This window comes from Mustela nigripes, chromosome 17 (genome assembly GCF_022355385.1).
Source record: "Mustela nigripes isolate SB6536 chromosome 17, MUSNIG.SB6536, whole genome shotgun sequence".
Taxonomy (NCBI): Eukaryota; Metazoa; Chordata; class Mammalia; order Carnivora; family Mustelidae; genus Mustela; species Mustela nigripes.
This window is the reverse complement of record NC_081573.1, coordinates 6,909,415-6,924,721: the sequence shown is the minus strand read 5'-3', so window position 1 is coordinate 6,924,721 and position 15,307 is coordinate 6,909,415. Positions and strand designations below refer to the sequence as shown.

Genomic DNA, 15,307 nt, shown 5'->3' with positions numbered 1-15,307 from the left:
ATATTTATTTGACAGACAGAGATCACAAGTAGGCAGAAAGGCAGGCAGAGAGAGAGAGAGAGAGAGGGAAGCAGGCTTCCTGCGGAGCAGGGAGCCCGATGCGGGGCTCGATCCCAGGACCCTGAGATCATGACCCGAGCCGAAGGCAGCAGCCCAAACCACTGAGCCACCCAGGCGCCCCGACATGAAATCTTTTTTTAAAAAAAAACTTATATACAGAGGTGCCTGAGTGGCTCTGTCGGTTAAGCGTCTGCCTTTGGCTCAGGTAATGATCCCAAGATCCTGGATTCAAGTCTTACGCCAGGCTTCCTGCTCAGTGAGGAGCCTGCTTCTTTCTCTCGCTCTCTTGAATAAATGTTCTGTGAGTTGTATGTGGCGGGGGGGTGGTGTTTTGTTTTGCTTTTAAAGATTTTATTTGGGGGACCTAGGTGGCTTAGTGGGTTAAAACCTCTGCCTTCAGCTCAGGTCATTGTCCCAGGGTCCTGGGATTGAGTCCTGCATCAGGCTCTGTGCTCAGTGGGGAACCCGTTTCCTCCTCTCTCTCTCTCTCTCTCTCTCTCACTCGCTGCCTGCCTCTCCATCTACTAGAGATCTCTGTCAAATAAATAAATAAAATCTTTAAAAAAAGAAGATTTTATTTATTTAAGAGAATGAGTAGAGTGGAGAGGCAGAGGGAGAAGCAGGCTCCCTGCGGAGCGAAGAGCCCGATGTGGGACTCGATCCCCAGACCCTGGGATCAAGGCCTGAGCCAAAGGCAGACAGTTAACCAACCGACCCACCCAGATATCCCAGGGTTGTTTTTTTTTTTTTTTTAAATATATAAATTTTGTTAGTTAACATATAGTGCAATGTTAGTTCCTGGAGTGGAATTCAGTGATACGTCACTGACATATAACATGCAGTGCTCATTCCAGCTGCCCCTTTAATACCCCTCACACATCTATCTCATCCCCCACTCGTCTCCTCTGTTGGTTCTCTATCGTTAAGAGTCACTTACAGTGGGGTGCCTGGGTAGCTCAGATGGTTGGGCTTCTGCCACAGCTCAGGTCACAATCCCAGGGTTCTGGGATCGAGCCCCACGTCAGGCTCCCAGCTCAGCGGCAGCGGGGTGGGGGTGGAGAGGTCTGCTTCTCCCTCTCCCCTTGCTTGTGCTCTCTTGGTCTCTCTCTCAAGTGAATAAATAAAAACTCTTTAAAAAAAGAAAAAGTCACTTATGGCTTGTTTCCTTCTCTGTTTTTTTTCTTTTCCCCCTTCCCATATGTTCGTCTGTTTTCTTTCTTAAATTCCACATATAAATGAGATCATACGGTATTTGTCTTTCTCTGGCTGACTTATTTCACTTAGCAGAATACACTCTAGCTCCGTCCACGTCATTGCTTGTGGAAGAAAGCATTCTTTTTGATGGCCAAATAATATTCCTGTGTGTGTGTGTGTGTGTGTGTGTGTGTGTGTTTGCGCGCGCGCGCCACATCCTCTTTACTTGTCATCAGTTGATGGACACTTGGGCTCTCTCCATAGTTTGACATTGTCGATAATGCTGCTCTAAGCATTGGGGGGCGTGTCCCCCTTCGAATCTGTATTCTTGTGTCCTTTGGGGAAATACCTAGTAGTGCAGTTGCTAGATCATAGGTCATTTTTATTTTCAACATTTTGAGGAACCTCTAAACTCTTCTCCAGAGAGGCTGTACCAGTTTGCATTCCCACCAAGAGGGCAAGAGGGTTCCCCTTTCTTCACATCCTCACCAACACCTGTTATTGCTTCTGTTGTTAATTTTAGCCGTTCTGACAGTTGTGAGGTGGTATCTCATCGTGGTTTTGATTTGTATTTCCCTACCAATGAGTGATGTGGAGCATCTTTTCATGTGTAGCCATCTGGATGTCTTTGGAAAAGTGTCTATTCATGTCTTCTGCCCATTTCTTAAGTGGATTCTTTGTTTTTGGGGGTGTTGAGAGTTTGGTTACGTTCTTTATAGATTGTGGATACTAACCCTTTATCATATGTGTCATTTGCAAACCCCTCCTCCCATTCCCTAGGTTCCCTTTTAGTTTTGTTGTTTCCTTCACTGCTCAGAAACTTTTCATCTAGATGGAGTCCCAAGTTTTGCCATGGCTGAGGTCGGGGAGGTTTATGCCTATGTTCTCCTCTAGGATTTTTTTTTTTTTTTTAAGATTTTTATTTATTTATCAAAGAGAGAGAGGGGGAGAGGGCAAGCACAGGCAAACAGAATGGCAGGCAGAGGCAGAGGGAGAAGCAGGCTCCCTGCCAAGCAAGGAGCCTGATGCGGGACTCGATCCCAGGACGCTGGGATCATGGCCTGAGCCGAAGGCAGCTGCTTAACCAACTGAGCCACCCAGGCGTCCCTCTAGGATTTTGATGGTCCTTCATCCATTTTGAATTTATTTTTGTGTATGGTGTTAAAACGTGGTCCAAGGGCGTCTGGGTGGCTCAGTCGTCTGCCTTTGGCTCAGGTCATGATCCCGGGCTCCTGGGATCCAGCCTCGCATCAGGCTCCCTGCTCTGCTGCTCCCTCTCCCTCTGTTCTTCCCACCCTTGCTTGTGTTCACTCTGTCTCAGGATGTCTCGCAAATAAAATCTTTAAAAGAAAGAAAGTGGTCCACTTTCATTCTTCTGCCTGTTGATGTCCAGTCCTATCACCCGTTTGCTTAAGAGACTGTTTTTTCTCCATTTGATATCCTTTCCTGCTTTGTCAAAAGATTAGTTGACCGTATAGTTGTTGGTTGTTTTGTTTTTAAAGTTCCATGAATTCAGGGGCTCCTGGTTCAGTTGTTAGGCGTTTGCCTTCAGCGCAGGTCATGATCCCGGGTTCCTGGATCGAGCCCTGCATCAGGCTCCCTGCTCAGCAGGAAGCCTGCTTCTCCGTCTCCCACTCCTCTGCTTGTGTTCCCCCTCTGTGTCTCTCTCTGTCAAATACATAAAAATCTTTAAAAAAAAAAAAATTTCCCTTGTAGTGCATTGATAACAAGGCAGCTGATCTTTTCTCTATCCCTGTAGCTCTCCCTTATCCAATAGTGTAACATAAAATGCAGTCATTCAGCAAGCATAACTTTTTGAGTCTGGCTTCTTTCACTTAGCTTAATTCACTTGAAGTTCATCCATGTTGTATGAATGGATCGCTCATTTCTTCTTGCTGCTGAGCAGTCGTCCACTACATGGATATACCAGTTTGTTCACCAGATGAAGGGCATTTGGGTTGTTACCAGTTTGGGACAATTAGAGACTAAAGCCACTATAAACATTTACGTGTTTTCATGTGAGCATAAGATTTTATTTCTCTTGTGTGTGTAGAACTAAGAGTGGAATCGATGATTCATATGGTAATTCTATGTTTAACATCTTGAGAAACTGCCAGACTGTCTTCCACTTTACCAGTCCACCAGCACTTTGTGTGGCTTCCAGTGTCTCCACATCCTTACCAGCAAGTGTTTTTGTCTGTTAATTTAACCTTAGTGAGTAATAAATTGTATTTCACTGTTGTTTTGATTTGCATTTTTTTAAGATTTTATTTATTTATTTATTTGACAGAGATCACAAGTAGGCAGAGAGGCAGGCAGAGAGAGAGGAGGAAGCAGGCTCCCCGCTGAGCAGACAGCCCTATGCGGGACTTGATCCCAGGACGTGGGATCATGACCTGAGCCAAAGGCAGAGGCTTTAACCCACTGAGCCACCCAGCTGCCCCTGATTTGCATTCTTTTAATAACTAATGATGTGTAGAGCCTCTCTTCGTGTGCTTACCGGCCATTTATATATGTTCTTCAGCAAAATGTCTATTTAGATCATTTTGTCCTTTTTTAATTGGTTTATCTTTTTGTTGTTAATCATAAGACTTCTCTGTAGAGGAGCACCTGAGCATCTGGCTCAGTCAGGCATCTGCCTTTGGCTTGGGTCATGATTGCAGGGTCCTGGGATAAGCCCCACGTTGGGCTCCGTGCTGAGCAGGGAGTCTGCTTCTCCCTCTGCTTCTCCTTCTGGCTCATGTTTGGTGTCACTCTTGCTCTATGTCTTTCTCAAATAAATAATCTTTAAAAAAAAAAAAGTTCTCTGTAGGATCTGAATACAAGTCGTTCATCAGATACATGATTTGTAAAAATTTTCTCCTATTCCATGACTTGTGTTTTCATTCTCTTTGATGTGAAAAGTATCCTTCGAAGTGCATGTTTTTAATTTGTATGACTACAGTGTATCTGGAGTTGTTTTGTTTTGTTTTTTGTTTTTTCACATGTGCTTTTCCTAATATAGTATTTAGGAAGCTTATTGCTTAATTTGTAGTTTAAGCTATTACATTTAAAAGGTCCTATAAGTCATTTTATTTTTTTTTTTAATTTTTTTTCTTTAAGATTTTATTTATTTATTTGACAGAGAGAAATCACAAGTAGACGGAGAGGCAGGTAGAGAGAGAGGAAGGGAAGCAGGCTCCCTGCTGAGCAGAGAGCCCGATGCGGGACTCGATCCCAGGACGCTGAGATCATGACCTGAGCCGAAGGCAGCGGCTTAACCCACTGAGCCACCCAGGCGCCCCCTATAAGTCATTTTAAAAAGGTTTTTTTTAAGATTTTATTTATTTATTTGACAGACAGAAATTACAAGTAGGCAGAGAGGCAGGCAGAGAGAAAGGAGGAAGCAGGCTCCCTGCTGTGCGGAGAGCCCGATGCGATGCGGGGCTTGGCTTGATCCCAGGACACTGGGATCATGACTTGAGCCAAGGCAGAGGCTTTAACCCACTGAGCCACCTAGGTGCCCCACCATAAGTCATTTTTGAGTCAGCTTTTTTTTCTTTTTTTTTTTTAAATTTCTTTTCAGCATAACAGTATTCATTGTTTTTGCACCACACCCAGTGCTCCATGCAATCCGTGCCCTCTCTGATACCCACCACCTGGTTCCCACCCTTGAGTCAGCTTTTGTGCATGATGTGAGGTAGGGGTTCAGCTTAATTCTTTTGCATGTGGAGACCCAATTATCCAGTTCTATTTGTTAAAGACTTTCTTCATGGTTTTTTCACCCTTGTCAAAAATCAGTTGACCAGGGGCACCTGGGTGGCTCAGTGGGTTAAAGCCTCTACCTTCGGCTTGGGTCATGATCCCAGCGTCCTGGGATCTAGCCCCACATTGGGCTCTCTGCTTGGCAGGGAGCCTGCTCCCCCCTCCTCTCTCTGCCTGCCTCTCTGCCTACTTGTGATCTCTGTCAAATAAATGAATAAAATCTTAAAAAAAAAAAAATCAGTTGACTGTATATGTAGGTCTTGTTCTGGATTTTCAAATTTCTGTTTCACTGATATATATGTCTTCCCATATAGATAAAAGTGCCACAGTGTTGGGCGCCTGGGTGGCTCAGTGGGTTAGGCCTCTGCCTTCGGCTCAGGTCATGATCTCGGGGTCTTGGGATTGAGTCCCCCTTCGGGCTCTCTGCTTGGCAGGGAGCCTGCTTCCTCCTCTCTCTCTCTCTCTCTACCTGCCTCTCTGCCTGCTCGTGATCTCTCTCTCTCTCTCTGTCAAATAAATAAATCTTTAAAAAAAAAAAAAAAAAGTTACCACACTGTCTTGATTGCTGTTGATTTGTAGTAGTAGCAGCAGTAGTAGTAATAAGTTATAAAATTGGGACATGTGAGTTCTTCAGCTTTCTTCTTTCTCAAGACTCTTTTGACTTGTCTGGGTCTCTTGCATTCCCAAATGGATTTTTAGGATGTAGAAATTTGCATTTCTACAAATAAGGCAGCAAGAATTTTGGTTAGGATTGTGCCAAATATATAGATTAAATTTGGGGAGTATTTCCACCTTAACAGTGTTAAGTGTACTGATCCATGAACATGGGATATCTTTCCATTTATTTATATCTTTTGTTTTTTTCAACAATGTTTTTTAGTCTACAGGATATTAGTTTTACAGAACTATTGTTAAATTATTCCTAAATATTTTATTCTTTTAGGTGGTATTGTAAATGGAGGTGTTAATTTCATTTTCTGAATGTTCATTTCTAATGTATAGAAATACAATTAAATTTTTGTATATTGATCTTGTTTCTTGTAGCCTTGCTGAATAAATTTAATAGTTAGAATAATTTTTCTGTGGATTCCTTAGTATTTTCTATATGCCACATCGTGTTATCTGTGAATATGTATTTTCTTCCTTTCCAGTCTGGCAGTCTTGTTTATTTTTCCTTGACTGCTTTGGCTGGAACCCCTAGTACAATGTCGGATAGAAGTGGTGAGAGCAGACATCCTTGTCTTATTCCCGATCTTAGGAAGAAAGCTTTCAGTCTTTCACCATTAAGTACGATGTTAGCTGTGGATTTTTTCATGGATGCCCTTTATCAGGTTGAAGGAATTTTCCTCTATTCCCAGTTTGTTGAGTGTTTTTATCATGAAGTGGTGCTGGATTTTGTCAAATGCTTTTTTTTCTCCTCTGTCACTTGAGATGATCGTGTGTTTATTGTCCCTTTATTTGTATAATATGGCAATACTACATTGATTTTTCAGATAGTATACCAACTTTGCATTCCTGGTTGTAAATCCCACTTAGTTATGGTGTATAATCCTTTCTGTATGTTCCTGGTTAGGTTCTCTAGCATTTTGTTGAGATAATACGCTTTTTGAGAGAAAAAAAGCAGAATATTAAATTGTATAGTCTGATTGCACAGAATATAGGAATATTTTTTAAAGGAAGAATATTTCCACATTTGATTATCTTTGAGTAGTGGGATTATGAGTGACCAGTTTTTCTTTGGTATAGTTTGTTCTCTCTCTTTTTTTGGATTTTGTTTGTTTATTGACAGAGACACAGCGAGAGAGGGAACACAAGCAGGGGGAGTGGGAGAAGGAGAAGCAGGCTTCCTGCTGAGCAGGGACCCTGATGTGGTTGATCCCAGGACCCTGAGCCAAAGGCAGAGGCCTAATGACTGAGCCACCCAGGCGCCATTGGTGTAGTTCTCTATTAGTTTTATGTTCTCTAAAGGAATTTGATAATCCAGAGGAAAAGTTAACCTCCGTGGTTGCAGAGATGGCAATGCTGGTCCCTCCAGGGTGTGAGGAGATGGGCAGCTTCACACAGTTGGTGGGAGTTGAAATGGTAAAGCTTTTCTGGAGGGGATTTTGGCACAGTGTGTCAGGACCCCAAAATTCTCTATTTAGGAATTTGTCATAAAGCATTTACTGAACACCGGGCATCTGGGTGGCTCAGGCAGCTAAGTGTCTGCCTTTGGCTCAGGTCGTGATCCCAGGGTGCTGGGACCAAACCCCACATCAGGCTCCCTGCTCATTGGGGAGCCTGCTTCTCCATCTCCCTCTGCCTGCAGCTCCACATGCTATGCTCATTTGCTCACACTCTCTCTCTCTGTATCAAATAAATAAATAATCTTTTTTTTTTTTTAAGGAATTATTGGACACCTATGCCAAAGATGTATGTTTGCAATGTTGAGCAGCTTAAATATCCATCAGTAGGGTACAGAGCAGAGTGAATAATGATTATTATTACTTGGATTTTAAATTATATATGTTTAGATATGTGCATTTTTTAAAAAATGCACATTTTAAAAATTTACCACATTTACCACATTGGGAATATTGGAGGTGTCTTCCAGTGTCTTAGGGAAGCTTTCCCTTTAACTTCTCTGTGTTCCACTTTGCTCATTTAAAAATTACCTTCTGTGTTCAGTGCTGGGAACTGGCAGAATTCACTTCCTCTAGGGAGGGGGTGGAAGTGGGTTGTCCTACCCAAGAGCAGTAATTTGGAGGGGCAGGTGACGGTATTAGCTAAGATTTGTCCTCTGGATGCCCCATCCCAGCCCACAAGGGTTGGTATCTCTGTGAGTAGCAGAGGCTTTGTGCCCCCATGCTTCATTACAGGCCCCAGCTTTCCCATGCCTCCTGCATGTTAACACAGGCCTTCTCCCTGACAGTTGTCTGGGAATAGCAGAAGCCCGCTGCCCATTGTGGGTAAGAAGAGAATTGCGAGAATGTGACCAGGACACTGAAACATCTGATATTTGTTCGACCTTATTTTTAGGAAGCACGGATATAGTGTTTCCTTTAACTTAAACAAAAAAATTGTAACTTAAACAATAAAACCTGAAACAATTCATGCCCGCCTCGCAAGGTTCAGAGGTCTTTCCCAGCTACCTCCTGGAGCCGATTTCGATTTCACGCCTTGGTGCCAGCATTAGGATTGGTGTCTGAACTGACTCCTCCTGGTAGGAGGTGTTTCCATTCAGGCAAGCCCACTACCGACCTTTGTCAGATGTCCTCCCAGCCTTCCTGTTCCTCGGGGCTCCAGTTCATTTGTCTTCTCTTCTAGGTACTGCTTCTCCGAGATGGCCCCAGTGTGTGCAGTGGTTGGAGGAATCTTGGCCCAGGAAATTGTGAAGGTAAAGAGACCCTTTGGAGCCGAAGATCATTGCTCCACCATGACCCTTTGGAGCCGAAGATCATTGCTCCGTGAGCCAGCTGGGAGAATCCACGGCCGCCTCGGAGGGCTGCCTGGTTTCTCTGACCCCAGTCATTCTCATTTCATGCCCTGCCTTTTTCCCTTCTTCGCCTCTGCACGTTGTCCTGTTCTGTCCAGCCCATGCGGATGAGCATACGGCAGTGATCTTTGCACGTCTCCTCTGTGCCGAGCCCAGAGCTGGGCACGGTGTCCTTCAGGTCCTGCCTGCAGACTCTCCCCGGACTATAGTCGTGAGCTTCATGGTACTTAGGGGATGTGCTGTGTGTTCTGCTTCTCACAGCTCTGTGAAATGGATATTGTCACGATCACCATTTAAAGTGGGGCGGGGGACACACTGAGGCCTGGAGATGGGTGCCAAAACCTGTGCTCTTAACTCTTCCTTGATGTGGCTTTTCTCTGTCCGCGACCGCGGCATCAGAGCTCCCTCCCATTGATGCGCACAGCCGGGGCGTGAGTTCAGAAGGGGCACCCAGTACCAATGGGGCATGTGTACTGTCCCAGCAGCCCCACAAGGCTCCGGAGAGGGCGACCTCTGACCACATTAGGTTTGGTGTGATTGTCCCTCTCAGAAGCGAAATATTTCACTTGGGCTTACGTAACCAATAACGAGCACGGCCAGCCTTTTGAGTCTCTTCTGGAACATTTTGGTCGTCGGAATGATAGCATGTCCCCAGATACTTTCTTTGGGGCTTTAATATTTGCCCAAAGACTCTCAGTCTGCCTTTTGTAGGTTCTCGACTGCTTCGCTAGATTTGCGATGATGGTTTGTCCTTTTCTTTCATGGAGCAGAGTCGTGCCTAGTTGAGTGATTTTCCATGCTCATTTATATGATGTGTTTGAGTTCACGGGGACCATTTGGAGATCCAGCTCTCGCTACTCTGTCTTGAAGTCAGTAAATTTGCTCTAGAGACATTTGACTGAATTTGATAGTCCTGCCTTCTTTAAGGCTCTTTTCTCTTTCTCTCTGTATTTCCTGATCCTTTTCTCTGGACCAAATTCTCTCCCTAAATCCGGCTTTCTATGTCATAGGGAATAGGGACTAGAGCCCCAAGGAGATTCAGAGGGAGAAGAAGAGAGGGATGCGATGGCCACACCTGTTTCCTTTCATGCCTTCTGCTTAGTTCAGACTGCTGTGAAAATCCTGTGCCCAGTCTGAGAAGTCTGCTGTGGCTGCTCAGGAGACTGTGGAGAAGGATTCTGAGGCCGCCTATGGACAGACTCAGGAGGAGGAAGCGCCGTGATGGGAGAATCATAAGGGAACATACTCATTTTTGTAGCCTGCAGTGACAAAAACAGTAACAGTGCTTACTGAAATGCCTACCCTGTATTCTTCACAAGGATACACTTGTCTTTTCCTCACAAGAGCCCTCTGAGGTAGGACTTCTGTGAGCACCTGCTACGTAAAGGGAGAGCCAAGGTGCAGACAAGTGGCGGAGCCAGGATCTGAGCCCAGGCAGTCTGGTCTCTGGGCCTGGGCACTATCTTTGTGCCTTCAGCCTCACATTGTACATCTCACCAAGAAGTTGCTCCCTGCGATTTTCATGTGGGATGGAGATTAAGGGTCAGGGCGGCTGGCCTTGACCCCATTGTTTGCGATGGCTTTCCTGCGTCCCAGTCCTAACCTCTAATGCGGCCCCCTCCTTCCTGCCTGCTGGGGACAGCTGTCACCCGCATCTTGTTTCTGTTTATCCCAGACAGCCAGAGGACTCTGCATTCTTGGTTGCTGGGTGTGTTTGGAATCTCCCCCTACCCCCATCTTGCTTGGGAAGCACTTTACCTTTTGCCCCATGTTCACCGCATGGCCTGGTGTCTTGTCCCCACCACCCCCGCCTCTTAGTGAACACGATTCAGCCTTCAGCCAGCTGGCACCAGGGTCCCACAGTCTGAAGGCTGCAGGACCCTCCCCCTCTCCTGAGGACAATCTGACCATCCGTAACAAGTAAACTAGGGGACGGAGGGCAAACGTAATTCCCTTCCCTCCGAATCCTCTTGGTTTTCTTCCTTCCATCATTCCAAACACCACATACTCCATCCATATCCCCTTCCTGTCATGCTTCCTTAGGTGTCAGTCCTCCTTTTGTCTCCCACTGTCCCCGCTCGGCCTCCCAGTCTGCCGTATAGTGCTGACGGTGGTGGCAGCGGCACTACTGGCTTCTACTGTGTCATGTCCTATAACTTGAGTCCTAGGGTCTAGGAGTTCCGAATGCGGGCTCTTGGGCCCTTCCACCTGGCTGGGTGCTTGGGGTCCTCAGATTGTGGTAAGGGACCCCGGCTCCTGGTGGTCCTGGCAGCTTGCACTTTTGGAGAATTTGTCTCAAGCTCAATCACATCTCATGTTCACCAAAAACTGTAGTAGGCACGTGCTCTTGATTTGCCTTTTTGCATGTGAGCCCAGAGAAGCGGGCCTCTGTCTTAACCATGTCTTAGAAAACTTAGTACCTGCTAGGATACTGGGCACAGAGTAGATGCTCTAGAAGTTTTCCATGGACGGATGGATGAATAACACTTGAAGGCGGTGTAATTTCTCCCGTTTTACAGAGGAAGAAACAGGTTGAGATTGATGCTCGATTCAAAGCGAAGTTCAGGCTGTTTGGAGTGCATTCCTAACCTTGTAGAAGCGGTTCTGCCCCGTGAATGACAGGCCTTTGAATTCTGCCCAGGGGTGCGCTTGGGCGATGTCCTCGTCTTTAAATGGCAGCCCTTTTTGAGTTAAGAACCTCTTAGAAAATTCACTGACACCCATGAGTCCTTTCTCCAGTACACACATGTACACACATGATTCAGCACCTGATTTCAGGAGGTCTAGCTGCACCTTTAAAATGCCCTGTGCTTCTCTTAACCCCACAAGTTAATCACCATTTCCAGGCTAAATGGCACCTCTAAGGTTTTCTGGATCCCAGCCAGCCCTGGCCTGTCTTGCAGACAAAGGCAGGCAGCATGTCTCCTTCTAGAAGATCCACGTCTGGCTCTTCCAGTGTGTCCCGCAGCTGGTGGGGCGCCGCTGCTCCAGGTGGGGCGCCGTTTCACATGGCTCAGGAGCAGCATCTCTCAATGCTGAGGACAGCACGTGTGCTGTTTTCATTTCACACGGGGAAAATGAGGTTCAGAGAGGCTAAACGATCTGTCCAAAGACACGAGTGATCGGGGACAGTGCAGAGAGACGTGGCAGTCACAGTTGTGGCTTAGACGTAGCCAGTGACCCCCTGGGGAGAAGAACCAGCCTCTGTTGAAGACTGCTGCCAAGTTCTAGAAGATCTGGTTGGGTTTTTTTGTTTGTTTGTTTTAGATTTATTTATTTATTTATTTATTTGACAGAGAGAGATCACAAGTAGGCAGAGAGAGAGAGGAGGAAGCAGGCTCCCTGCCGAGCAGAGAGCCCGATGTGGGACTCGATCCCAGGACCCTGGGATCATGACCTGAGCCGAAGGCAGCGGCTTAACCCACTGAGCCACCCAGGCACCCTAGAAGATCTGGTTTTTGAGGGCTTTTTCTTTTTCTTTTTTTCTTTTAAAGCGTCTGAGCTGAACCCTTGTCTTGTTTTTCTTCCCAGGCCCTGTCTCAGAGGGACCCTCCTCACAACAACTTCTTCTTTTTTGATGGCATGAAGGGCAGTGGGATTGTGGAGTGCCTCGGCCCCAAGTGAACCCAAGACTTGGCTATCCTGGAGATACTGACCTGCAGCCTGACCGCACGTGTGCCCTGTCCCCTCCCCCCGACGAAGGCTGCTCCAAGTGCGGGGGAAGTGAGGCCATTGGACTAGTACAAATCATTTCCCGCGAGCAATGAGCTTGTCCAGATGTGCGATTTCCATGCACCAGCAGCTGCTCAGCAAGGGGCTTAGGAACCGGTGTCTCCATCCCACACCGTCGAGGGCTTCGTGCCAGCGTCACCTGTACACCCCCTCTGACGCATCCCCCTGTCCTGGGGCCACCACAGCATCACCAGTCCTTTGAGCTTCTGCAGGAGACGCCTGCCAGGGACAGGCACACCTTGTTGCTTGGGATCCTCTCGCCACCTCCGTGGACTCATTCCCTGCCTTATGTCGTGCGGAGAAGAGCATGACTCCAGGTGGGGAACGAGGCTGAGCCGGGTGAAACTCTAGTGGAGCCGCAGTTCCACGTGCAGACAGGTGCCCCAGAGAGGGAAAGACAGGGCAAGTGGAATGTGTTTCCTCCAGAGTTTGAGATCCTGAAAAACAACAGGTGGCCTCTGGTGTGCTGTTCTTAAGTTTTAGTTCAGGATTAGTTGGGTTTTAGCCTGGATTTTGGAAGAGAGGAAATGTTACCAGAGTTCCCTTGGGCATTAGGGCGAGACCTTGCAAAGTGAGTATTAGCGGGAAGACTTGTTTTAAAAAGGCAGATTCCAGGGTGTCACCTCCTGAGGATTCTGAGGTATCGGGGCCCCAGCTAGGACATAGGAGCCTGTCTTACCAGAGCCCTGTCCACCCCCCATCCCTGATGCAACTCAGATCGTCCTGGAGCCCGTTGCTTTCGAGGGCTGTGTCAGTCCTTCCTTTACCCCCCAAATTGCAGCTTTGTGTTTTGTTTTGTTTTTTTTATATTTTCTACGTTTCCTTGGTTCTTTAAGAAGGAATGATAGAAATAAAGTTATTTGCTTTAGGATTTGTTTATTTATTTATTTTTCCACATTACAAGCGCCTTCCGGTGATGAGGGAGTGATCCTATCAATCGCCTTTTCTAACCTAAAGAAAAATCACTGGATGCTTCAGTGTGATGCAGAGACTCCTCCCCTCTGTCACCATTCCTGCCACTGTTTTTCTGGGTAATGCAGCAAGAGTCAGGTGGCTCAAATTCTAGATTGCGTAGAAGCTTCTTGTTCCAACTGTCTTGTGTCTAATTCAGTTCAATAGTGGCTATTCTCGGTGACAAGAGTTAAATTAATGGGGAAGAAGTAAAAGATGCGATATGATCCTGCCTTCCGTGGGGATCCCCTGTGCAGCAGGCCCTGTGCGCGGTCCGAGTGGGCAGGGGCTCCGTAGGAGAGCTAAGTGACCCTTCAGTCATGTGCCGCAAGTTTCACAGCTGGCAGGGGCCAAAGCCTTCACTGATTCGGGATGGCGGGTTTGTCTTTGAGTTGACAGCCCGCGCGTGCTCCAGCTCGCACCGTCGTCCTGGGGTTTCTCTTTCTTGTAAAATTGTGTGAGCTGTGAGTCTGGCCAGTTAGAACAAACTCCTTTCCTATCTCAGTCCTGCTGCAGAGGAAAAGAAAAGAAAAAAAAATAGGTCTCCACAGAGAGGAGGCACTTAATTCCCTGACCCTCCCTCGGTCCCCTCTCCTCCTCCCCGAGTTAGGCTAAGACTGTGTTTCTGGAGGAGCCCCTTTCCTGACCCCATCAGTGTCAACTCAGGGGCACCAAGGGCAGTGTTTTTAGCAATGACTCTCACCCTGTCTTTGACAGATGGAGCCCACGATACCCTTTTACTTTGCAGTGTGGGGCCTTGGTCACAAGGGGGAGCAGGTGGGTCTGGATGGATAAAAACAAAATTGTCATCACAGGATCTTCCCGGAAGCTTCTCAAACTTTTCCACCCCTGTACCTTTCATGGCAGAAATCGAGTCATCGGAAAAGACCCCTTGGGGATCTGGGGTGGGCGCTGGAAGCTGCCAGCCCCAGGCGAGAATGGTCTTTATTCTCATTTCTTCAAATCTCATATTCTCCCATGTTCGACATTCGTTTTTTTTTTTTTTTTTTTTAAGATTTTATTTATTTGAGAGAGAGACAGTGAGAGAGAACATGAGCGAGGAGAAGGTCAGAGGGAGAAGCAGACTTCCCATGGAGCTGGGAACCTGATGTGGGACTCGATCCTGGGACTCTAGGATCATGACCTGAGCCGAAGGCAGTCGTCCAACCAACTGAGCCACCCAGGCGCCCCTCAACGTTCGTATTATCGTAAAAATAGACTTTGCCGAGTCTCCGGGAAGAGCACAGTGATCGTCCTGTGGCTTCTCATACCTCCAGGAGATTCGTAGCTACTTGGGAAGGAGGATCTAATCTGTGAAGGTAACGAATATTTTCGGGATGCTCAAGTTTCCAAATGAGAGGAAGGGGGCTGTCTTTGGGGCTGCCAGGTTTCTCTGCTCCGTACCCCACTTCTGTTGTCTGAGGGTGATATCTAGTAGCCAGACCCTGTTAAGTCGAAGCCTCAAAACATTCTAGTGGAATAGGTGCTACTCAAAAAAAACGAAAAAAAAAAAAACATGCAAAGGTTAACATTACAATGTTAAAAAGCTCTCAGTCCCATCAGAGCCTCACGTTCTGTGGTTTTCCTTTGCAGTGTAGACGCTTGTCAGTTTCTTGCGTATGTTTTGGTAAATACAAATGTGTGTGTCTGTTGAGGTATGTCCTGGTTGCCCTTTGTAGATGGAAGAATGGAGGCTTGGGTTGGAGTTGGCAAGTCAAAAGAGTTTAGTAATAGCTAACACTTTTGCTCGCACGCCTGCCTGGCCCCTTTCAGAATGCTTGCACTTCAGCTAAATTGTTTGAACCCTCACAGGAGCCCCGTGGGGGTCAATGCTGCTGTCGTGCTCATACTGCAGAAGAGGGAACAGCCTGCCCCAACAAGGAAGGGGCAGAATGTGGGCTGACGGGGAGGCTTCTCCACAAGACACTCAGTGGACATTTACTTAGTGGCACCTATACTTGTCAGAGACTCACGCTTTACCTTCCCAAGGTTCTGAGATCTGGTAGTCGCCCCTGAAAACCTAGCAGGCAGGACCGGGTGGCACAGAAGGACAGGTATATTTTTTTAAGCTCATAGTAAAACGTTCAAGTAATACACACATACAGGGGTGAAAAGAACCCTCCCAGCTGCCTCATAGGGCCTGGCAGCTCA

The 15,307-nt window shown here is 46.8% G+C and overlaps 1 protein-coding gene across 5 annotated transcripts in view; it reads left to right on the top strand.

The window, feature by feature from the left end:
• SAE1 (SUMO1 activating enzyme subunit 1) overlaps positions 1-13,073 on the top strand; it is a 92,572-nt gene extending 79,499 nt beyond the window's left edge. For all 5 annotated transcript variants that reach the window (XM_059382532.1, XM_059382534.1, XM_059382533.1 and 2 more), the window contains 2 exons: positions 8,305-8,374; positions 12,005-13,073. In XM_059382532.1, coding sequence (XP_059238515.1) covers positions 8,305-8,374; positions 12,005-12,097 — 163 coding nt within the window. In that variant the 3' untranslated portion in view covers positions 12,098-13,073. The remainder of the gene's footprint in view (positions 1-8,304; positions 8,375-12,004) is intronic.
• The last annotated feature ends 2,234 nt before the right edge of the window (positions 13,074-15,307 follow it).